Source organism: Sceloporus undulatus, chromosome 7, assembly GCF_019175285.1.
Source record: "Sceloporus undulatus isolate JIND9_A2432 ecotype Alabama chromosome 7, SceUnd_v1.1, whole genome shotgun sequence".
Lineage (NCBI taxonomy): Eukaryota > Metazoa > Chordata > Lepidosauria > Squamata > Phrynosomatidae > Sceloporus > Sceloporus undulatus.
The window spans coordinates 21,224,227-21,249,433 of record NC_056528.1 but is presented as its reverse complement, the minus strand read 5'-3'; the positions used below and the strand labels follow the sequence as shown (position 1 = coordinate 21,249,433).

Sequence of the window (25,207 nt, the reverse complement as noted above, 5' to 3'; positions counted from 1 at the left end):
CAGACTGCTGCTGGGATGCATTTCAAGTGGGGGTCTGAACAATGGCACTTCCACTATTCTTAAGGTACAACCCTGTAAAGGCGCGCATAACTTCATATGTGAGAGCCAACATGGTGTGATGGTTACAGTGTAAGGCTCACACATGAGAGATCTTGGCTCAAGTCTTCCTTAAGCCATGATCTTGGGTCAATCATATTTTCAGCTTGATCTACCTTACAAGGCTGTTGGAATAGTAATATGGGGCAAGGAAAACAGCTATGTATACCTTTTCGAAAGGCAGGATATGGATGTAACTAACAAATAAAGATCAATACTGTACATTTTTATCAACCAGTATCTTTGTCTAAAGTGACCACATCCAAAAAGAGCGTAGCCAGGATGATGTCCAAACTCTAGAAGGACAGGAGGAGGAGAGGGAGAAGAAACAGTAGCCATAGTGGGGTAAGGGTGGGGAACAGAAAGGTAATTTATCACAAATGTTCTTCATGAAAGAAGCAATGAACAATTTTAGTAAATTTCTTATTGCTTCAAGAATGTCTTTGAAAACCGCACAGTTTTCAAAGCCTGTTCACAATTCAGGACTTATTTTGCCACAAAAAATGGTATGTGGCTGTTTTCTGCAGGGAACAGCATTTTCTGTGTAGAAATATTAGTTTATACTCGGAAAATGTGATTTCATGCCCAGAAAAGGCTGTTTTCTGCACAAAACTGCCACATGCAAATTTTGTGCAGAACAAGTCCCAAACTGTGATGATTCTTGTCGGTTTCAGATTCTTCTCATCAACACTTGAAAAACTTGTTGACAATTTTTTGAATATTTTAAAATATTTTTCCATCCCTAGTGGGGAATATGGTTTGAAACTCTGGTGAAAAGCAAAGGATTGACATATCGATTTCCAAGACCGCCACCCTGCCTTACGACAGTTACAAAAGCAAGCAAGTGGGGGCACATCACGCTTTTCCTTCCGACTCTTGTTTGGCCCTGTGAACTTGGACCATACCTTCAAACGTATACAGAGCCTTGCATGTCCCAATAGTCGGCAGGGGCTCTTCATCATCAAACTCATCATCAAACTCTGACGCTGGCACCTTCACCTCAGTCTCCTGGCTCGGCTCCTCTGTGTAACTGCCATCTGGACTGCTCAAGACAGGAAAAAACACAACAACTATAGCAACAGGCCAGATGGGCCAAGAACTGTGAAGGCACAAAGGAGGAGAATGCTGGACCATCTATCCTGTAAATGGTTTCCATCTGATGTGGGAACTAATTCTTAGACCCTTGTTAGTGAGGGCCTGAGAGCCTCCTTGGCATCAGTAGGCCAATGTCAGCAGAGCCAGCTGAAATATACAGATACTGTACCTCTCACGGTCCTGGGCACAGTTGTTGACAGTGAGGGTGTTCTGAGATTCATACATCCCACTCTGACGGCGTGTTGGCTCAGTTCGTACAGATAAGCGCCCCTCTACTTCAGCTAGCCAGCCCTGCAACAGAAACATTTAACTAAAATCATAGAATCTTAGAGATGGAAAAGACCAAAAAGGCTACCTAGTCCAGCTCCCTGCCAAGCAGGAATATACGACTATAGCAATTCTGAAAGATGTCCATTCAATCTCTGTTTAAAGATCTCCAAAGAAGGAGAGTCCGCCACTCTCTGAGGCAATCCATTTCACTGTTGAACAGCTCTTAGCATTCAAGAAATTCTCAACATTTAGGTAGAACCTGTTTGATTTCATGGATTCATGTTCTAGTCTCTGGAGAAGTAGAAAGCAACCTCACTCCAGCTTCTACTTGACATCCCTTTTAAAGATGGCTACCCTTATCAGCATAGCATAGTGGTTTAAGTGCTGGAGTATATGACTCTGGAGACCAGGGTTTGATTCTCCACTTGGCTATGAAGCCCACTAGGGGGCACTCTTTCAGCCTCAGAGGATGGCAATGGTAAACACCCTCTGAAGAAACATGCCAAGAAAACCCCATGATAGGTTCCCCTTACCATCATCATAAGTCGCAAATGACTTGCAGGCACACATCAATGACAATAACAAAATCCTTATCAGGCTGAGTTTCCATACCACTGATCATCTCAGTCACCCTTTTCTAGACAAGTACCATGTTGATATCCTTCCTGAATTGTGGTGTCCAGAACTGGGCACAGTGTTCCAGGTGAGGTTTGTTCAAAGCAGAATAGAGTGGAACTATTATTTCCCTCAATAGGGACACTATACTGTTGATGCAGCTTAGAATGGCATTGGCTTTTGTAGTCACTGCATCTCAATGCTGATTCATATTTAACTTGTGGTCAACTAAGACCCCAAGGTCCTTTTCACATGTACTGCTTTTAAGCTCCATGGCTTTTCCTCTGTTCTTAGCAGTGACACCAACTTGTGGATCTCCCTTTCCACAGACATTTGCCTGTTTGATCCTCCAGGTGAAGTCCACCCTGTTTCTTAATGATAACTGGATTCACCAATACAAGCCTTATTGTGTGGTATTATATTCTGGGTTTAACTGCTGATTTTAATTGGCTTCTTTTTCTTGTTTTATTTCCTCCTAATCCTTGTCCCTGTTTTACCTATGATATTGTCCTATTATTGTACTTTTCTTTATCAATACATGTAAAAGGGAGCTAAATGGTTGATTTAACTGATCAAGATCTCCAAGGGATTGTTAGCTTTGTGATGACTGCATTCAGCTCATTGCCATACCTCAAACTTCTGTGCCTCTTGTCGCAGCTTCTCCAAGTTCTGCCCAAGTTCAGCTAGCTTGTGATCCACGCTGGCTGCGTCCCCCATCTGTGGGTTCTTGATGTAGACGTCTTTCATTTTTGTTAAGGCATCTCTGCAACAAACATAGTAAAGCATCAGTGGCTGAGACAGAAGATGCTGGCACTGGTCATGTGAGCCAGCATTACTCTTTACCAACCCAATTGGCATTCCCTAGTGGCACTGCTCTTCTGGAAAGTTTGGGCTAACATGAAAAGAGCCTCACCTCACCCCCCCCCCCCCAAAAAAAAACCAAGGGTCACATGGAATGGAGATATGATGTCCTCAAAAAGTAACCCAAGAAGATCTCTACAGGACTATTCTTCCATTCCAATGGTACAGTATTATCTTGCTATGCTATCAAAGTACTCCAGGTGACTCAAATGGCCCTTCCCCATCAACTACAACCCTTGCAACCGATCTGGATTATCCTGAGGCTCTGGCATTTGTTGGGCAGCTTGGGATCCAGCATAACAATACTGGGACATGCCCATGTTAGCTGGCATCCTGTTCAATATTGAGGAGATCATAAGCTGGACAAGACACACAACATGATGTAACAGTTTGAGCATTGGACTATGACTCTGGAAATCTGTTCAGCCATGGAAACCCAGTAAGTGACTTTGGGTGAGTCACACACTCTCAGGCCCAGAAAACCCCATAATAGGTTCACCTTAGGGTCGCCATAGGTTGGAAACAACTGGAAGGCACACAACAACAAACAACAAGAAATGGAATTAACAAAGAACAAGAAATGGATTTAACAATCTCATAACATTTGGGATTCACATTTAGTTATTAATGACCAAACATGAACCCCAAAGCCTCCATCTTAAGCCAGGCAGTGCCCCAACTGAAGGGTTTCTGAAGGGCTTCAGGTGAGAGCCCTGGGAAATGACAACTGCACCCCTCTGGTTGTGGGGTGCATTGAGAACAGGCAGCTGAGACCTGTGAGGGTCCTGTCAAAGCTGCTTGCCTCAATGACCCCAATGACAAGAAGAATACCATAGTCATCATTTCCCAGCACTCTGATCTACAATGCCTCAGAAAACTTTGGTAGATTGGGAGGTTGGCATTGGAAGACAAAGCTATGACAACGGCTCTCCTACTGTAGCTATATTTACTGATGCAGGATATTCACACTTGTCTGCAATACCATACAGGCATGAAATGTTTTCTAGCTATCCAGGAGAAGCTATAACAAACAAGTAGCAATCTACATCTTTAGGGATCCAGAGGTGCAAATGTTTTGAGCAATGGCTTTGAAGAAGCTGCATAAAAATATTGCTCTTCCTGTAACAATGGGAACAAAGAAACTGCCTACTAGCAAGACAGACTATCTGGCCCAAGACTATCCACTCTGACTGGGAGTATCTTTCTCAGCATCTTCTGATCAGGGAATCCAGACCCAGAATCTTCCACATTCAGAGTGTCTGCTCCTCTATCACTAAGTTACAACCCTTTTTGCAAGGTGGAAGTTGCACTCATGCTGAAATCCTCCGAGTTTGCTATGAACCCTCCTTTCTCTATTCAGCGATGCTAATATTCACACCAGAAAGAAGCAGATCAAGCATGCAGTTTGATGTAAGCAGATGAGATGCAAGTCAAAGACATTTTGCTGCCAGGGGTAACACTGCAAACGTTCTTCACAAACACACATTTCCCTGAATCAAAGTACATAATGCCCAAAAACAGCCATATTATTTTGACACCTGGAGTGACTTTGGTCTTTGCTATCAGACAGATGGATTCTGGATTTTTTGTCTGCATTAACAACTGTCCAGCAGAACAGGAGAGTCAGCTTGATGCTTTTTGCAATAGGCCCCATTTAGCCAGTGATGGGGAAATCACTGAGGACTGGCTGGATAGAATTAATTGTTTAAGGGCCCAGTTCCAATGAAAGGAGATTCCACTAGCACCACCACCAGTCTGGCTAAATGTTTTCCACAGGCCATGGGATGTGGAAATCTTGCCTGCATCTAGAGCTCAGCCTGGCAGACAGGTTGTAGGAAAAGCCAAGCCTTGAATAAGAGAAGTTCCCGTAACAGAAGAAAAGGAGCTTGCTGCCCGGAAAGCTTCAGGTCTGCCAAGTTGCTTTGGCTACTTGGCACTTCAGCCTTGTTGTGGCCAAAATCATTTTGCTCCCTGTTTGCTTGAGTAATGGGGAATCTGAGGAAGGCTTCACATTTTCTTGTCTGGAGCTCAGAACACCCGGCGCCTGTGATGTCTGAGACGATCTGTTCATTTGCAGATTTACAGGTTGGAAAACAAAGTGTGAATGTGGCAGCCAGACTCAGAACAGACACAGAAACCCACAGAAATCAATGCAAGTCCCAGTAGTCCACAAACTCTGAGCAGTCCTGGAGTTGGCTTCACCCAGATCGGCCCAGTCAAGGTGGGAAACTGCCTCTTTTCTGATGGTTTCCCCTAAAACCATGCCTTTCTCAGAAACCTCATCACACTCAGTCACAAATGACAGCTGATAAAGGCTCTTCTCACTAGAGTTAATGAAACTGTCACCTGTTTAGATTGCTTCTCATTTATCAGAGAGGACCACCCTGTGTATAGCTTGAAGAGGAAGCCAAATCCCTTCAAACAGATGGCAAAAGCCTCAACAAGGCCAAAACATATGAGTATGACTGTGACTAGAGTACTAGACTGGGACCTGGAAGATCAAACTTCTAGTCCCCACTGGACCCAAAACCCACCGATGTTGCTGGATCAGCTGCTCTCTTTCCTGGCCTAATAATCTACCTCACCAGGTTGTAGCTGAAATGATAAAGTGGAGATTAGGAGGAGAATCAGGGGCCTAAAATACTCTAAAGGCACCAGATCCAATCTAATTGTGGAAGCTAAGCAGGGTCAGTCCTGGTTAGTACTTGGATGGGAGACCATTAACAAATATTATGTGCTATATTTCAGTGGAAGGAACTGGAAAAATAACATCTGCGTATTCCTTGCTTCTGTGAAATTCATAGGGTTGCCATAAGTCATCAGGCGACCTAAAGGCACATCAACACACATGTGCTTTGACATTCGTGGCAGAAAATATAAAGGTAACAAACAATTTAAATAAACAGACGAACACAGTGCTTTTACAATATTTAGCTACATTCTGTGGCCATTCAGATGTTTAAATATTAAATGACTTTGAGGCGTAGGAGCAAGGTAACTATATCCAAAACCACGCAGATGTTTGGAAATACAGGTTTCTTTCCTTGGAGGTCTTTAAGCAGAGGCTGGATGGCCATCTGTCGGGTATGTTTTGATTGAGAGTTCCTGCATGGCAGGGGGCCCTTGTGGTCTCTTCCAACTCTATGATTCTATGATTCCTTAGGTAGGGCATGTGGCCCTAGAAACAGCCTGTTAACATTGTAGGGCAGAGTCATAACCTGCTGATGTTCAGTGCTCCTCTATCCTTCCTGACAGCATTTAGAGTTGTCAATAAATCTGACTTGAGATACAAAATGTGAATTTGATAGATCACATCTGAAGAAGTGAGGAAAAACAGAGGGCCCCAAAAGTGTTGTCTTTCTTCAGCAGAACCATTCCAGCTCTTTGCTAGGCTCCAAGCAATAAATCTCACAGCCCAACCAGTAAAAAGCACAGACAATCACAATCCTTTGTGTGTTTTGAAACAGGTTGTGCATGATGGAGAGGGAGATGCAGAGCAGGGCAAAGAGTGGCGGCTGAGAAGCCAGATGGCTTTCCACACAGTTATGCCCTGAGGAAGGTTGTTCAAGATCTGCCTTTCTTATGTCTTTTGCAAATGCTGGTCTATAACCCCTTCTGCGGGGATCTCATGGATAGCAGCTCCCTGACCTATTTCATCTCACAAAGGCAGGGCAAAGGAGGCCTGGAGACAACATTAGAGTGAAATGCACTGTTTCTCAAAGATATGAGAGAGGGTTTTATTTAGAGACCAGCTTCCTCCTCGTCAGTGTCCCCAAAATGGATTCTGTAGGGCTGTCAGAATGAGAGGGCTGGTGTCCCTTTAATGGCTGTGTAGAGGAGGGAATTTCAGCAGGTGTTCAGTAGGGATTTGAACCTGGATCACCTCCTGGGCTGTTGATACAAAGGGTGGGCAAAATAATAATTCTGTCCCCACCCCTCCTAAATTTTTCTTTCAGTCGTCAAATTTCTATTAATGCAAAGAGTCAGACATGTTAAATCATTCACATCTAGGACTCTGCTGTATGCTGTGTCTGTATTTCCCTGGTCACTTTGCCTGCCTCTTTTCTTTGGATGCCTACACCATTTCTAAATGTTCAAGTGAAGTTTTAAATCAGGTCAATGCTAGAAACGTGGAGATTGAGGGGAATTTCACAGGGGGCTCATCTTAGGGGGAGGGGCTTCCTAGCTACACTCCTGCTAAAACCAAGATGCTGCTAATGTGATGTACAGTTTTGAAACCATGGTGTGTTATAAAACCATCTTATGCCCACAACTGCACTCTGCAATAAAAACACATGGTGAACCTCCAAGAGCAAGATGCGCAGAGGAGTGATTAAAAAACAAAGTATACAAAATACACCCCAAGAAGGGGTTAGAAAAAGGGGAGAGGTAAAAGACACAGAGATGGAGGTGGGGGTGCAGTAAAGTGACAATGCAAAAATGCATTCCACACACACAACACACATTCCATTCTGTGCTTTGCCCGTTCTTACCGTTGATCTACTTCCTTCTGGATGTCCTTGTTGAGTTCATCTACTTTCTGTTGGAGTTTCTTTCTTCTCTGCTCAGGGGGGAGATTGCTGAAATCCTCTGGTCCACCACCCTACACACAGCACAAGGCCAACAAAGAGCAAGGGGAGAGGAACAGGAGTAGGTAGGTATATTGCAAAGTAAAATGTATTCTCTATGGAGTTTATCACACGGGGAAAATTGGAAGTTTAAAAGGGGAAGAGCCTGTGATTATCCAGTGATTTAGGTGCAATTGCATGATGGGTTTTCACAAGACGTCGTGTGCAAACCACTAGAATCTGACCAGAAAGAGACATCAAGCAGCATTTGGTCATTTTGGAGGAAATATTGTGAATTCATTTCTGGTTCACTCACAATCTCTCTCTCTCTCTCTCTTTGCGCAATTGCTCCAGTTTGAAAGCTATTTGCGGTTTATTCACATTATTCTCACACTTTTTGTACTTGTTGTCAGATTTCCCATGCTTCCTTGGAGCGAGTTTACTTCCGGTGCTGCTTTGTTGTCGTGCCAAGAGGAAAGCAAGCTTTTATGCTTTTTAAAAAAACTTTCCGATCTTTGGGGCAACGTTTTGTTCTTTTTACTTGGACTGGATACCATTTCTGGGGAAGTAAGGGACAGTACTGTACAGTATATTTTTATAAAGAAAATTGTGTAAATAAAATTGTTTATTTCTCTGGGTGATTTTGTTTGCTCCCATGTATGCTCTGGTGACTTCTGGGGATGCAACTAATTCTTCTGTGCGCACATGCAAAAACTCGATGCTCAAACCATCAATGGGATTTACACGCATCTGTGTGAAAACCAAACGTGCATTCTACCCTCTTTCTTGCTTTAGTAATAGCCTCTAACGTGTTATTACGTTCTGCATGTGAAAATTATTCACTTATTTGCGCACTTTCGTGGGATGCGGACATTTTAATCGTTATTGGGATGGAGGTACATATGGTCCCCGTGTGATAAACTCCTAAGAAGGAATACCTCTGGTGGGAAGAGGTAGCACTGCAGTCCCAGAAGGATGCTGGATCTTCTTGTAAAGCCCTTGGAAGCGTTTTGCCACCACCATCATAATCAAACTTGTCCTTACTGCCTTGCCATTTATTAGAGTTCTGTTTCATGCAAGAAATACTAACTCTTCTGGTACCAGAAGCTGTTTTCTTGGGTGTCCACTGTAGACATTTGAAAACCTGCACAACCTATTTGATGAGAGATATTGGTGGAGTAATGGAGGAGGAAGGGACAGGGGAGGATCAATGTTTCTGAACTGTTACATGTCTTGCTGGAGAAATTTCAAGATGTCATCAGATAGACTGCTTCTGCATCATGTCCCTGACATCCTTAGTTAATGCTGCTGTAAGGAAACTAGGGACAGACCTCTGACAATGATAGCTCTCTTAAAACAATTACAGCCCACCTGGTTGCAGCATGAGATACTGAAACATTACTTACTGTGGCTTACTGAATTTTCACTAGCAAAAAGAGCTTCTAACCAGAAATGCTAATATTTAGGAGGTTGAAGCAACCATACCTACATGGCTTTTTCTTGTTTTTTGTTTCATTGGTTTGATTAATGAATTAAAAAAAATAAAACACTTTTGATTGACTAAAATAAGATGGCCCACATTAAATCTGCAACAAATTGTTGCAGGATATCCTCTCCTCCCAAGGCAAAAGTCTCTGCTCAGTGTTCCTTCCAGCCAACCTTACCCTCCTCCAGGACTGTCCGTTGTACCCCTCATCCCCATTGTCCAGTTTTCCAACTGGCATTCATGACAACCGAACATAGCCATCATACATTACACTCCTCTGGGTCCCCCATGCATGTAGGCACCTCCCTTCTTGCTTTTCTGCAGTGCCATTTAAGACCTTCTGACTCTCACCACTTCAGCCCGCTATTGTATAAGGAACGACGAAAAATGACAAAGGACAAGTGTCACCTTAAGAGGCAACCTCCCCCCAATTCCACTCCTCTTGCACAGAGGAGGTGCCTCTTCTGAGATATTGCCTACTAAGGAACATACATCCATGGGGAGAGGCAGGTAATAAAATTATTATTATTATTATTATTATTATTATTATTATTATTATTATTATTATTATTATGTCATCATCATCATCCTCTAAAAACAAGGGAAGTCCTCTTTTTAATAGAAACTATTCCTTTCAACTCCTAAATTAATTTAATCAATGTATTACTTGGTAAATCAGCCATTCCAATGGCTTGACTGATCAGTCCATTGGCAAAGCCTTCTCTTTTTCAGGTAGCAACTCCAATTAAACATAACCAGAATCTCACCAAGTTGAAAAGGTTTCTAACACCTCTTGGTTTTCCAGATTTATAATGTATTCTTTCTTATCATATTTTGAGCCATTCCACACCCCCTGCTTTATTTTATCTGAGACATTTCGAAAAGGTTCATTCTTCCCGAGTTTTGAAATTAAATGGAGTTGACTATTTTTACAAGTCAAGACTGAGTTTGATTATGAGACATTAGTGATACTAATACTACTCAAGGCTGAAAAATGTAGTTTCCACCCAAATGCCACAGTTGAAGTTGGGGGGAAAATTACCCAAGTCAAAATATCAGAGAAAATCATTTTAAGATGGAAACCAGATGGTACCTAATTCCAGTTAGATTAGCAAGCATATATAAAAATTGTGATCCTAAATATTGGAAATGCCAGATGAATGTTGGGACCTGGTACCACATCTGGCGGACATGTCTGGTGGTTGGAAACTGATTCATAATGAAATGTGTAAAATACTGAACATCTCTAATGATTTCACCCTGGAAAATATCTACTTAACAAGATTCAATCTATCCAAACAAAAATAAGATCTAACTTTTGGGAAATGCTTCTGTACATGGTCTCAGCGGCAAGAATTCTCCTTGCACAGATGTGGAAACTAAAAGAAACACATTTTCTGTTGACATTTGGATATTAAAGATGCTTGAGGACTGCAAAATGAACAAATTATCTGAAACAATTGAAGGTGATTCCTTTGAAATACTGTACAAGGACAAGAATGGAAGATTTTCTTAATGAAAATACCTGGGGTTGTATAAATCAAGGAAAATAAGTTTAGAAAGTTGTTTTTGCATCTAAAATGGTATTTTATTTCTTAAGGAAACTGCATTAAGCTCGGAAAACGTGGGTATTCATAAAAGTTTAGGATGAGAAGAAGTGGGTGAATGTAACATAATATCTCACAACATTCAGATAGATTATTTGGGAGATATAAAGCTTAGTTCTAGATCAGTGATGGTGAACCTATGGCACGCATGCCAGAGGTGGCACTCAGAGCCTTCTCTGTGGGCACATGTGCTGTCGCCCTAGCACAGAGTTTGCCAGAGTTTGTTACTAGAAAGCCAGAGGTACGTGGCACTTTGTAATAAATAAGTGGGGTCCGGGTTGCAGTTTGGGCACTTGGTCTGTAAAAGGATCTCCATCACTGTTCTAGATAGATATTTAGTTTGTACAATTTTAAGCTATGTCATTTAATATCAGCCTTTGATGGGGGGATAAATTGAAGAACACGTTGTGATTATATATATTTTCATTATCATTGTTATATTGTTTTTAATATATATTAATATATATATATATTAAAAAACAGGCAATAGTAGCAGGTTCAGGGCTGGACAACAGCTCACAACCATCTTGGGGAGCTGTCTAGGACCGATACTGTCATTGTATGCAACTCCTCCTCAGCTCAAAGCAGCCAGTTTCTATGGAAAATTTATGACAGAATTGGGGGCATACTTATCAATTTGCAAATGACACCAAATTAGGAGGAGTAGCTAATACCCCAGAGGACAGGATCAAAATTCAAAATCATCTCAATAGATTGGAAAGCTGGACCAAAGCTAACAAAATGAAATTCAACATGGAAAAATGGAAGGTACTGCACTTAGGGAGGAAAAATGAAATGCATAGATATAGGATGGGGGACACCTGGCTGAACGAGATTACATGTGAAAGGGATCTAGGAGTCCAAGTAGACCAAAGTTGAACATGAGTCAACAGAGTAATGCGGCAGCTAAAAAGGCCAATGCAATTTTAGGCTGCATCAATAGAAGTATAGTGTCTAGATCAAGGGAAGTAATAGTGCCACTCTATTCTGCTTTGGTCAGGCCCCACCTGGAATACTGTGTCCAGTTCTGGGCACCACAATTCAAAAAGGACATTGAGAAACTGGAGCGTGTCCAAAGGAGGGTGACTAAAATTGTGAAAGGTCTGGAAACCATGCCCTACGAGGAATGACTGAGGGAGCTGGGGATGTTTAGCCTGGAGCAGAGAAAGTTAAGAGGTGATATGATAGCCCTATTTAAATACTTGAAATCTTGCCTACAATTTACAGAGTTAAGTATACTCTTTTTTCCATGCTAACATTAACAAAAATTAGGACATATTTTAAGGTGCAACAAAAGATCAGAATAGAAATAAAATCTGCTACATTTTACAGCCCTGGATCATTGTTTTTAAAAAGAAAAAATGTAAGTTAACTAAACTACTAAAATTAAAGAGTTAATTTTTTAGCAACTTGTTAGAAATATTAAAACAAGATCACCTCCATTAGATTCCACACCTGCATATTCAAAGTTATCTGATAAATATTAAAGCATGAGACAAAAAAAAGATAACAGAAGAATTAAGTTAATTTCAGGATTGCTGTTTTGTCAGGTGGCAAGTCAAACAGATATAAAAGTATGATTTCAAAACATAAACACCACACACACACACACACACACACACACACACAAAGACAAACATGCTGCAGTTGTGCTTACCAGCTTGAGAGAAAGCTTCATGTAAAAACGGAGAGGTACGAGGAAGAAAAAAAAGAGAGAGAAAGATAAGTGTGCATCAGAAGATGAGGAACTCAAACTGGTACCATGGTTGTAATACAATGAAGCATGGGAACACACAGACATTCTCCTCACTGGGCTTGTGAAAAATGGACACTGCATTTCACACATCTGTGCAAAAGTTCACAAGACTGGGAGGCAAGGGGGGCACAAAGTACTACAAACCAGCTGCCATTTTGCTCATGGACCTGGCGAGTTTATCTCCCAATATATGCCATTCACCATGGAAAGGTGACTGTGCAGCAATGTGAACCCCAGGGATGTAGCGATGGGCAGGAACATAATAGGGACATTACTCCCCAATAAGAATCCTACCTCTCCAAATGAAATATTTCCTTCAGTCCTCAAATTTCTTGCATTGCAGAGCAACACTGAAAAGTGTTCAATCCCAGAACTCTTACACTTGTTGTGTCTACATTCCCTGGCTTACTTTGCCTGCTCCTTGTCTTTGAGTGCTTAAACTCTGCTTCTGAGGCAATGTCCTCATTATTTCATTTGCTCCCCTTCTGGCCACATGAACCACTAAATAGTTCCCCACCACCATAATTCTAGACTAACTGCCATGCACATGTCAGCTTTTTTTGGTGGGAGAAAAGGAAGTCTATTTTTTAGGTGCAACTGTTCCTCACATAGAATGCTTGCAAGCAATGTGGCACCTGCGCACAGGTCTCACGGACACACTTGGCTTTTCTCTGTCTGTAAAGGCATCTTGGGATCATCCTTTCCTCTTTTCCCAAATGGCACCCATTCACCCCTTTCCAACTGAGTGGGAAAGATGCTTAAAGCAGGAGTTTGGAACTGTCTTGGTGAAGAAGAACAACAAAAAATAAAAAAATAAAAATTAAGCAACCAGGGCTGCATTCACACTGGAGAAATAATCCAGTTTTACACCACTTTAATTGCTATGTCTCAATGCAATGTAATTCTGGGGACTGTGGGTTGTTGTGGCACCAGAGTTCTGTGCTCTGAGATCATCCTTTTCCCTTTTCCCAAAAGGCATCCCTTCACTCCTGGCACTACTGGCATATGCATGGATAAGTTTCCATTATGTCTGGTTACTTCCTTTTGGGGCACTGCATAGGCTGCTATTTCCTTCCTCCCTCTGCAGGGAGTCTAAAGCCCACCTCCCATACCTACTGTACAGCCTCTGACACTCACAACCACTCACACACCCATTCTGATCCATTCTGTGCCTCAGGGATCAAAGGAGCATCTGGCTATGACACTGTAGGCAGATGCACAACGATTATAGCAGTGCTGAGACTTCTGGTAGACCCCAGCAGTTCTCAGTGCCTCCAGGTCCATTTTGCTCCATAGACAACGTCAGCCCTGTATTTGGAACTTTTCATTTTTTATTCACAAAACTTGTAGCATTATCAGATCAGGTGTTTTTCTCAACCCTTTCCACAATACCTGGAGGTTGTAGAACCGGGGGGGGGGGGAGTTGCATAATGTGCTGATGCTACATCCTATATAGGAGGAGAATATTTTTTGGTTAATAGTTCGATCCCCTCTTAATGTACTGAAAGAACAGCAAGCCTTTGAATAGCACAACATTTGTGGAACTAGATAATACATTTCCATCTGAAGAAATGCTTTTTGCATTTCTGGCTTGTATTATTCAAGAGTGGGACTATTTTACCTTCCCCTTACTTTTAGTCTATCATAGGAATTATCTGGCTTATCTTCATTCTTGTCTGCAAAAGATGCACAATGGGGGACCCCAACAGTTCTCAGTGCATCCAGCTCCATTTTGCTCTATGTGTTACCCAGAACTTAGCAGGCCTGCCATTACAAATGCATCTGTACAAGTTGCATTTATAAAACTTGTAGTAGTTAGATGCTTCTCTGATCCTGACATGGAATGATCATGTTGAGGGGTGGGATTCAAAGGCTGCACAGTAAGTCCAGGGGGTAGTATATGGTTAAGACTAGCATAGGAACACATGCAGAATGACTATGCTACATTGAGCCATGGAGAACTGCAGCCAATGTGCAACTGAATCTCACATATGTGTTATCTTTCTTTAGAGTGGGGGAAGTAATCCACACCCTCAGCTTTCAGTGATGAAAACTGGGACACACATGGCCAAGCAACATCAATGTGTGTTCAAGATGGTAAAAGTAATTAATAAGGATAAATTAGGGGAGTCTACAACAGTTTGCTTCTGCCTGATTCTACCAAAATGGCAAGACTCCATCCCCACTTCTTCTCTGCCTTCTGCTAAGTTAACTTAGCATTTTGCATTTTTAACTCAATGGTCAGCAATTTGAAGTAACCCAAGGACAAAGGGGTAAAGTGGGAGGAGGAGAGAGAAACTGGGACATTTTAAAAGCAGCTGAGAAAGTGAGATGACAAAAGGATTAAGCAGGACTATCTCTGCCAAATCAAGACAGTTGGAGCATATGCACACCATCATGTGGCCTTCTGCCTGTCTCTAGCATGAAATAAAATGAAATACACTAAAAATCTTTGACCAGCTGTCCAGAAGTGGGCAGCACAGCATCACAACCACCTGTCCCCCTTTACTAGGACCTGGAGACTAGGACCCGGAGCAATGGATGCAAGCTCCAGGAAAAGAGATTCCACCTCAACATTAGGAGGAACTTCCTGACAGTAAGGGCTGTCTGACAGTGGAACAAACTCCCTCGGAGTGTAGTGGGGTCTCCCTCCTTGGAGGTCATCAAACGGGGATGCTTTGATTTGGATTTCCTGCATGGCAGGTGGTTGGACTGGATGGCCCTTGTGGTCTCTTCCAACTCTATGATTCTATGATTCTACCACCCCAACTTCCCACTCAATGAAATCTTGGCAGCCGGTGACAGCCTACCCCACCCCAGGGTCTAGCACTCCTGTGAACTTCAGCAAAGACATGACTGGCACAAGTTGAGAGGCTTTTTGAATGTTATTTTACAGACAACAGTGGTGGTGCAGAGAGAAACTGGTTCACCTACAGAAGCAGTCTATAAAAAGGCATTCAACATATTTGCTACATGCACTATAGGCAAATATAACTTTCTAGAGGCAAAACTACTCCAAGGCCACAGAACTGCCAGCCAACTAACACTATCATTTTGCTGTAAACCCAGCAAATGCTAAAGGCCAAGACACACATAGCATGCCTATAGTTTTCTAATAGGAGGGGGAAACTAAGAGTGAGGTATAGAGTAGTTTTGTTTTTGGTTTGTAACTAATAGAAACAACCAGCATCTTCCCCCCAAATGCTGAAAAGGTTTGCAAAGGCAAGATGAACCGAACTACCAAGTGGTAAAAGGTTCTTTAAAATATCACAGATGCCAAGTGGTCAAAATACGATCAAAAGGCTCAAGTAGAATTTTCCTGACTGAAAAAAAGTAAATGGTAAGTCCTATACTTGCACCCTCTCCATCATTTATTATATAGCAAATTCTGAGTCTTCCAAATCACTTCATTTGCATTATCTTAGCACTTTCACAACAATCCTATAATGCAAGTGAGAATTATTATCCCCATATTGCCAATGAGAATGCTGAGGCTGAAAGGGAATGACTTGCCTTAAGTTCACCTAGTGAGTTTATGGTAACGGAAGACCTGAACCAGATTTGCAGTTCAGTGTTCATCTCTTATGAGGTTACGTCACACCACTTCTCAGACTAAAAACAAAATGGATTTGTCAGGACTCAGTGAACACTAGAACAGTGGTTATATAAAAGAGAAATTGACAAGCTGGAGTGTCTCCAGAGAAAAATGACTAAAAGGGTGATAGGTCTGGAAATTGCCAAGCCCTATGAGGACCATCTTAGGGAGCTTGGTATGTTTAGCCTGGAGAAGAGAAGGTTAAGGGCGATATGATAGCCGTGTTTAAATGTTTTAAAAGTTGTCACATCGAGTTTGTTTTCTGCATCCCCAGAGACTAGGACATGGAGCAATGGGTTCAAACTATAAGAAAAGAGATTCCAACTAAACATTAGGAGGAACGTCCTGATGGTGAGAACTGTTCAACAGTGGAAAATGCTGCCTCCTGTGAGTCCTATAGTGGAGTCTCCTTCTTTTGAGGTTTTTAAGCAGAAGCTGGAGGGTCAACTCTTGCAAGTGGTTTGATTTTTTCTTCCTGCATGGCAAGGGATTATTCTGGGTGACCTTTGGGGTCTCTTCCACTTCCATGATGCTATGCTTCTATGACAACTGTGACTCAAACAATATTCGGACACCATGAAAAATCCATCCTACCCCCATCACCCTCCTTGCACCTAGCTAGTGTGAGGACTGCAGCTAGATTGAGTGGAAACAGGGATGTATAAAGAAGGGGGAATATAAAACCATCATCCCCACTCATCAAAAGGTTTGGTACTTGGCTCCCCAGTAGCCTTGTTAATAACCTCCACCACTGATGGAAAATGTACCCATAAATTTGGGCTGGCCTCCCATGCTAGGATTACTTTTCAAGAGAGTGTGTATATGATCTTTCCTTAATAAATGACAGTTTTTGAAAACCACTGGTCTAGAAGATATAATAATGAACCTTCTGAGTCCTGGATTCAAATCTATTCGCAGCTGAGATTCACTTGGTGATATTAGGCAAAAGTCATCAAATCTCCCTGTCTTGGGTCCCATTTGTAAAATGGGAACAACAACGAACAAGTCAAGAAGAGGTGAGGAAGAAGCAAGAAATTTTAATGTACTTAAAGCATTAAAATGCCTCTTCAAATAATGTAGTTGGAGCTCCATCCAGACAGTGCTAAGCATTCAGTTTCATTGAAAGCTAATATGGTGCTTAGAGCTGCCTCAATGAAAGGAAAGAGGATTTGAAGTTCTCAGCTCTGGCTGGATTATATTCTTCTGTTGTCATTGTATTTAAAATTAGTGTGCTATTCTCTACATCCCTTTGGCATTTGTAAAGATAATTTCAGTGTGACCCTATACATGTCTCTTGAGAAATAAGTCCCATTGGGTTCAACAGGACTTATCCTCAAGTAAGTGTACACAGGATTACAACCAGATACATCTTCCAAATATATAAATCAAAACAAATCCATAGGACATTAATTTAGTAAAGTGTTGGTCCTTGTTAAGGCTGAGATGCAGAAGTCAATTTTATTATTACTGGTGAGACTTTATGCTGCAATTAGTATGCTTTTGTTAATTAACTGCAGGTTCTTAATACTTTTCCAAGTTGCCTTTGGACCAACAGGTCTCTCAAGTGGCGTAAAACATTGCAAATGCTGCCATAAAATCTAAGAGACCTGTGACCTCCAGAGGTTGGATTACCACCACCATCATCCACAGCTGTTGGCCATACAGGCTGAGGATTATGGGAGAAGTAGTCCAACACCAACTGGAGAGGAAATGTTGGGCATCACCACAGGAGAATGAGGGCAGAGCGGCTGGGGGCTTCCGCTTCCCAAGCAATTGCTAATTAATTTCTAATTAACCACAGGTTCAGGAGATGCAAAACACCCCCACCCTCAAGATAACAAGCCCCTTTGGGGTACAGATCCCTGAAATGGGTCTCACGTACACTTTATGCAAGGAGCAGATGGAGGAAGCCTACGAGCCACAAGCGGCAATAACACACCAGAGCGCATGAAAAGCCAGCAAGTCTTTGTGTTATTGGATAGTCACAAACTACGACTCTCACTTACAGCAGGCAAGAGGGCCAGGATTTCTTGGGACTCCCTAAGAAACGAATAGTATCATCTAAACATTCACCTCAAACCATCAAAGCAGGGATTCTGGGATTTGTAGTGCAACAATTTTGGGGCACGCAAGGTTAAGAATTCCTGATTTGGAGGTTATGGTTTTCTAGCCTTCTAAGTTACAACTCTGTAATAGTTATATATCAAATGAATACTTTTTCTTTGCCTCACATTCTCTTTTTCCCTCTTCTTCCATTCTCACTTTTTGCAAAGACCTACAAAGGGAATTCCACTGTAGTTTTTTATGTTTGTTTCTTTGTTTGTTTGTCTTACAGGCCTGGTTCACTCATTTTTCCCGTTCCGGATCATTGTCTCTTTATTTTGTTGGGGTGGTGGTGATGGTGGTAGGTTAAAGAGACATAAAGAAACATAAACTTTTTCAGATTCTCTTAAAAGAAAAAAAAACAAGCCTTCCTGGTGTGGATTTTGCAATACTTCTGCAGGCTTGTTTATCGGTTTGTTCATTTGTTTTAAATTTTGCTTTGGCGCATTTGGTTTTCAGCAGAGAAAAAGGACTCCCCTCTTGCAACGCTGTAAGTGGGCGCCAGTGACTGCGCAGCAACTGTATGGCCCAGGCACACCATACACAGACTTACAACATATTCCCTAGCCTCAAGGGCATACGTGGGCTTGCCTAAAGTCCTCTTCATGAGCTCTTTGTGAAAATACAAAGACTGAGACTGCTGCTGAGTCAGCAAGAGAAAAACACACACATTAAAAGGGGGGAAAGGGAAGAAAAGACCTTTACATTTACTGTCTCTACAGCAAAAAAAAAAAAAGGCGGATCAATAGTTCTGCTTGAATCCTGCATCCATGTTATATTCTAATCATTGCCAAGGCACACCCAGAAGTCACTCCCATGTCTGGAATACATCAGGATGAGGATTTTGGAGGCCTTGTGGCTGGAGGTGGAGAACCAAGGCCTTATCGCATTAAAAGCAACCCAGCAGGCAAACATGGGGAAGCACATTTATCTTTCTGTCACCGCATGACGCTGAAGCATTTCCATTCTTTTCCATTCATAAAAGCATGGGGGGAAATGTTAAAACCTCCTATTTGCCAAACGGATTTTTCCAGCTTGGTAAAAGGGACACTTTTATGACCCTCTCCCATGCTTTTACAACTGGAAGAGAAGTGCTTTGATGTCATGCAAAGACAGAAAGATAAATGTGCTCCACTCCAATTTCCTGCCAGGTTTGTTTTTAATGTGACAAGGCTCTCAGATAACCTCCCTAAGGAAGAAGTGGCAAAGGGTGGCCCATGGCTCACATGCATCCGTCCCGGACTGTATTTGCAGCACCCCCATGAATTCCAAAAAATTATTTTGCCTCCAAATGTCTGAACAGAGAGTGGAATCAGCATTTTTCCCTTCTACCCTTATCCATTTTATGTCCATGAGAAACCTTTTTAGAAACTGCTCATTTCCTGCTATTTCGCGCATTTGTCGGAAATGCTTTGATTTGGATTTCCTGCATTGCAGGGGGTTGGACTGGATGGCCCTTGCGGTCTCTTCCAACTCTATGATTCTATGATTTAAAAAGGACTCACCTGGATCTAAAAGTACCAGGGAGGGGGAGTAAAAACAAGTTGAAAATGCTCCCTGCACCAGCCAAAATAAACCCACCCCATCCTACCCCAGTAAGCTCTGCACTTGTGGCAACTTTTCCATTTTGGTTCCCATGAGCACCATCTTTGATTTGCCAAAATGTTGACTATTTTCCTCTCCGACTTTGTGACGGACAAAATAAAGGACTCCAGTTAATCCAAAACCTACAAATTCCTATGGCCAGCAAGGCAGATGCCAAAGGTCAGCTGTAATTTTGTGTTAAAAAAAAAATCTCCGGCTGTCAAATGTCAAACATTGTCAAATACCATATGTTTGCTAGAATATTCACCCAGAGACTATTTGCAATTGAATTTTTCAAAGGAGAATTGGGAGTAGAATGCAGGTGAGAAAAGAAAATGTTTGGTTCAGTTTCATGGGGTTTCACTGAATCCTATGAATGTTCTTCCTACTTTTGCTTCATATTGGTATTTGTGTTTTCTTACAGCACTGAATGCACAATTTTAACACCTTTCTCCAAATGTATGAATGTACAATTTACCCAAATTAATGTGTTTTCTACATGTTTTTTCCAATCATGTACATTTTAGCCATGTCTATTTTAAAATATGCACACTGCCCAGTTTTATACTTTATTTCACAGAAAGCCTAGTCAGTGTGGGGCTGTACAAGATCATGGATGTCATTTCTTTCAACAAGTCCAGGGAGATGAAAAATGCAACTTTCAGCACCACCGTCAAAACACAACAACAGTTCTTTCCATGTCTGCCATCAAAGGAACAAGAATTATTTCTGCTCTAGTTATGATGCTTTGCTTTCAGCTGACCTTGAAAAAAAGCATGCCACATGAAACAACCTCAGGGTGGGTTGACTAGGGGGAAGTCCCCCCAAATTCCGGGATCTGCTTCAGGAAAAGACTTGGATGTCCCATAAAAACAAGCAGGAGATGATGCACCAGAAAATATTGGACTGTCACCCTGGATGGAGAATTACTTATGCCTAATTTTCTTGTGTACCAAATTCAAACAACCCTTCTAAGTTGGTAGTGGGCATAGCAAATGCACCATCAGTTGAATGTTTGGGGAGACACAGTGTCCAGTCATGGAAAATCTTCCACATATCTACATATAAGGCCAGTCAACATTAATTTCAAGTACCTGACCCTTGGCTCTCTTCTGCCTAATCTGCCCAATTAGCCAGAATGGAGACGGTGCCATCTGCACATGTCACACAGTTTATCGTGTCTTGGGTTCCCCAAGAGGTATCAGGACATAAATGTGGATTGGGAGATTAATATGTCCAGGAGTCAGGTCAAAAAAGCAGGTAAAGTGCTAAGTGCATTTCATGTTTCAATGCTTTCTACATTAATGAAAAACAAAAATAAAAACTCCATGCATATAGAAAGCTAGCACACCAAGAGAGGACTATTCAAAAAGCCTTCTTCTGGGACACTAGCTTTCCATAGCCAGGATTTTCTTGTGCAGTGAATGGAAGTGATATGATTATACTGATAGTATAAGTTAATATTAAATTAACTACTGTATATAGATGGCTAATTTACATTATATTTTTCCCAACACAGATGAGACTCAAGGGTGCACTGTCGAGCTGTCAGACTATAACATGGAAAGCAGCCCTTAAACCAATTAGCCCCAGGAAACTGCAACATCATTTCATCTTATTTATAAGACCATTAAGTATGTACCGGTTTTGAAAAGCACAGAAACACAACCACAAGCAACAATGAACTTGAATCCAGATATGATATATCTATTGAAATAATATTGAAGGTTGAATTTATCTCAGATGTCAAGACTGCAAATACACAAACAAAGATGATGGAATCACTACAGGAAGATTGAAAAAGGTATTAAGGTGAAACATCTAACAAGAAAGGACAGAATTACTAACTACAAGAAGAGAAAGTGAAATGCAACGAAGGCTGAAGAAAGCATCCCTAGATGCAAAAAGGGAATGTTAGTTAAATGGTGAAGGTGTGAAGAGGGTAGTAGGGAGAGGAGAGGACAGAATCAAGTAGACAACTTCCTCCAAAATAGAAACCACAAAAATCTGAATGCAATTGGGTTCATGGGTTCTGTCAACTCCCACTGCCTTTCTCTTTCAGTGGACAAAGTGATCTCTTTCATCATGGACATTTATAGGGACAGCCTGGTTCATCTCAGACAAAACAAGAAGGGGCCAAAGTCTTCCAGCTGCAAGTAAAAGGCTCACGATTTAGAGCCTTATCGCAAGGGAAAAGTGGAAAGGGTGCTGAAGATAGCAGCTTTCTCTGCACCTTGCCGCATGACGTTATAGTACTCCAGTACTCTTCCCATGGAAGAAGTTTGTAAAAGTGTGTCTTCTGACGAAAAGATATTTCCAGCTAAAAGAAAGACACACATTTACAACCCTCTCCCATGGAAGAGAACTGAAGCGCAATGACATTATACGATAAGGCATGGGGAAAGGTGCTACTCTCCAGCTTTGTTTCCAAGGCTCTTATTCTCTGGTATGAGGGAATTTTCTAAAAACTTCGTGGGGGGGGGATGTTTTTCTGCCAGTCCTGCTGAAATGTTGCCCGCTAAACTTGACCCTCTTCCTTCCTCAGACCATTTCACACTTTTCAGTTACAACACTATGATTCCACTTAGAGGGTATTTGGAACAAAAGAAATTGACCACTGGGAAGCATTCTCCTTAAATCTGGTGTCCACAATGGCACAATGTTCCAAGTGAGGTTTGATCAAGGTAGAATAGAGTGGCACTATTACTTTTGTTAATCTAGACACTATACTCCTATTGATGCAGCCTAGAATTGCATTGGCTTTCTTAGCTGCCACATCATACCTCTGGCTCATGTTCAGCCAGAGGGAGATGTTCACAGTCCCTTCCTGCCAGCAGGGTCTGCAACAATCAGAAGCAGGAGCCCTGTTGCAAAACCTTGTTGAAACCTTTTGCACTGGCAGGAAGGAACTGGAAATATCTTCCAACTTGCACCCTGATCGGAAGCTGGACAAACCTCCTTTGCCCAGTCCGGTTGCTGGCTGTTAAGGTGGGCTTGAGAAGGGACATTTATGATATTGCCGTCATGTAATGACTGAACTGGGAGAGGTTGCGGATCCATACCTCTTGGTTACAAATTCCTAACTGCAATACAGAATGCACATTATTATTATTATTATTATTATTATTATTATTATTATTATTATTATTATTATCCCGCCCTTTCCCCAAAACAGGGACTCAGGGCGGCTTACAAGATTAAGAACAGTACTATTTCTTTTTTTAAAAAGGTTACCTTAAACAGAATTAAATTATTAAAATATTAAAACAGATTGCTTAAAGGAATAAATTATAGTTCAAAAGATAAAAGTAATTAAAATACATTAAAATATATTAATAATGTCTACTACTACTACTACTACTACTACTACTACTACTATTACAGTTGGCCCTTCTTATACACAGATTTTTTATACACGGATTCAAGCATCCACAGCTTGAAAATGATCAAAAATATAAATTTCAAATATCAAACTTTGATTTTCCATTTTTTATAAGGGACACCCTTTTGCTATGCCATTATATTTAATGAGACTTGAGCATCCACGGATTTTGTTATCCACGGGGGATCTTGGAACCAAACCCCAGCGTATAACAAGGGTCCACTGTATTAGCCTAAATTCTGTTGTTACTCTTGACTAGAGCAAACCTATTCACTCAGTGGGATTTATCTATGTATCGACTCAACTACTGACTCAAGGGGTCTACTTTAGTTGGAATGAACCAACAGGATCGGTAGCCATCATCACAATTATTTTGTGGTTTCACTGTTGGATCTTGTAAAATATCTCAGAATCCCGTCTCGATGCTCTTGATTCAAAACATACAAACAGAGCACATAAGAAAGGTCAATGGGAAGGGGTGGGCAGAAAGAAACTACGTCAGTTCTCCTAACACGTCACGACAGAATGCACAAGTGAATCACAAGAGAAGAGAAAACAGAGCGAGAAAGACACACATGCGCACATCTGGAGGAGAACTTACCCCACGTTTTAGGCTCCTGAAGCAGTGGATTTTGGGTTTGGAGGTCATGAACTCGTTGAAGCGATGGGAGAGGGGTTCCTTTTGCTGCTTGGGAGACTGGGGGCCGTTGGGAACAGCAGAGGGTGAGGCAGAGGAAGGGGGTGGAGGAGGGGGCTGATGGGGGGATGTTAAAAGGGACATAAGCTACGTATAAGAGATGGAGAAGTGATAGAATTAAAAAAAGAAATCAAAAGATCAGAAAACAAACCAAAAATGAACCCACAAGCCCCAGAAAAGAAGCCACCGTTTTGAAACCAAAATTGTAAATTAAATCAAAAAACCAAAAGGCAACCCAAAGGAAATCATCAAAGCCATGGGGTTTTACAAAAAGAAAGAAAATAAGAAGAAGGAGGGGGAGAAAAAAAAAGAGAGACGGATCAAGGATTGGGGAGGCGTTTTTAGGCTTGTTTCTTTAATTTTATAAAAAAGATTTGCATTTAAAAAACAAAAGGCGATGCGATTGAAAACGAAAGAGTTTTAGTAAAGGCTGGAATGCAAAGAATTTAATGTGTGGATTTCCCCCCAAGAAAGCCCATCATGCTACATGCAAACAAGGTGAGAAGGTGAGAAATGGAAGGAAAAAGAGATGCTCTGAGACCCATCCTGCCAGTCCTTGATATCCCTTCATAGGTGAAATGTAGGGTTGTGTGGAGGGCTTTGAACCCATCCAACCAGTGTTCTCCAGAGGGTCATGCCCCTTCCCCATGACACCAGTGGCTTCCCAGTATCTCTTTGGGTCTTTCCCCCTCCTCCACTCATTAAATGCCTCAAAGATTGTCACAGACGGGAAGGGGAAGGTTTGTTCTCTGCTGCACCAGAGGGTAGGACCAGGTCTTCTGGTTTTATATTACAGGAGGAGAGATTTTGATTGAACATCAGAAGGAAGCTCTTGATAGTGAGATCAGTTCAAGTAATGGAACCCATTGCCTAGAGAGGTGGTGGAGTCTTTTTCTCTGGACATCCAAGAAGAGTCCCTGCAGGAGATGCTCTAGCTGAGTACTTGCAAAGAACGGGATTTTTGGACTCCATGACCAATGGGGCCCCTTCCAACTCTAGGAATCTATAATTCTATTACAAGAGGCAAGCAGAAAAAGGTCTTAAAGGGTGCCCACCCAAATGGTGGAGCATACTGGATGGTCCTGGGTTAGAGACCCAGTGTGCCCAATTGGCTGAGAAGCAGTAAAAAGACAATGACCAGAGATCTTGATGGCCTAGGGGTCCCCTTCCAAGTCTACAGTCCTATTCTATAATGGCCTCTCTTAAGACTTCATGACCATCAGTAACTGCTTTCAGTTAAAACACAGTTGTATTTTTGGAGCCTACTACTTTTGGATCTGGCCATGCCTACCAGCAGCATGCTGCTCCCTTCCAAGATCTCTTCTGGGGTTGAATTTGACAGAGCAGGAGCAACAAACCCCTTGTTAGCTCCTTCTGCATCTTCCAAACTAGAAGAAGGATACTTCTTTCCCCCCACCTCCAGAACACACTATTTTTCCTGACAGTGACAGCAGAAAAACAGTTCGTGGAGACTGCTAGGAGGGCTGGAGAA

General features: G+C 41.8%; 1 protein-coding gene across 6 annotated transcripts in view; it reads right to left on the bottom strand.

The window, feature by feature from the left end:
- FNBP1 (formin binding protein 1) overlaps window positions 1-25,207 on the bottom strand; it is a 75,309-nt gene that overhangs the window by 14,757 nt on the left and 35,345 nt on the right. Inside the window, exons 10-17 of one of the 6 annotated variants that reach the window (XM_042479117.1) lie at window positions 23,620-23,802; window positions 18,606-18,695; window positions 12,256-12,270; window positions 12,036-12,071; window positions 7,431-7,540; window positions 2,707-2,839; window positions 1,361-1,482; window positions 1,002-1,141 (exon numbers count right to left, since the gene is read on the bottom strand). In XM_042479117.1, coding sequence (XP_042335051.1) covers window positions 1,002-1,141; window positions 1,361-1,482; window positions 2,707-2,839; window positions 7,431-7,540; window positions 12,036-12,071; window positions 12,256-12,270; window positions 18,606-18,695; window positions 23,620-23,802 — 829 coding nt within the window. The remainder of the gene's footprint in view (window positions 1-1,001; window positions 1,142-1,360; window positions 1,483-2,706; window positions 2,840-7,430; window positions 7,541-12,035; window positions 12,072-12,255; window positions 12,271-18,605; window positions 18,696-23,619; window positions 23,803-25,207) is intronic. The other 5 variants (XM_042479118.1, XM_042479119.1, XM_042479120.1 and 2 more) reach the window with 5 other exon arrangements.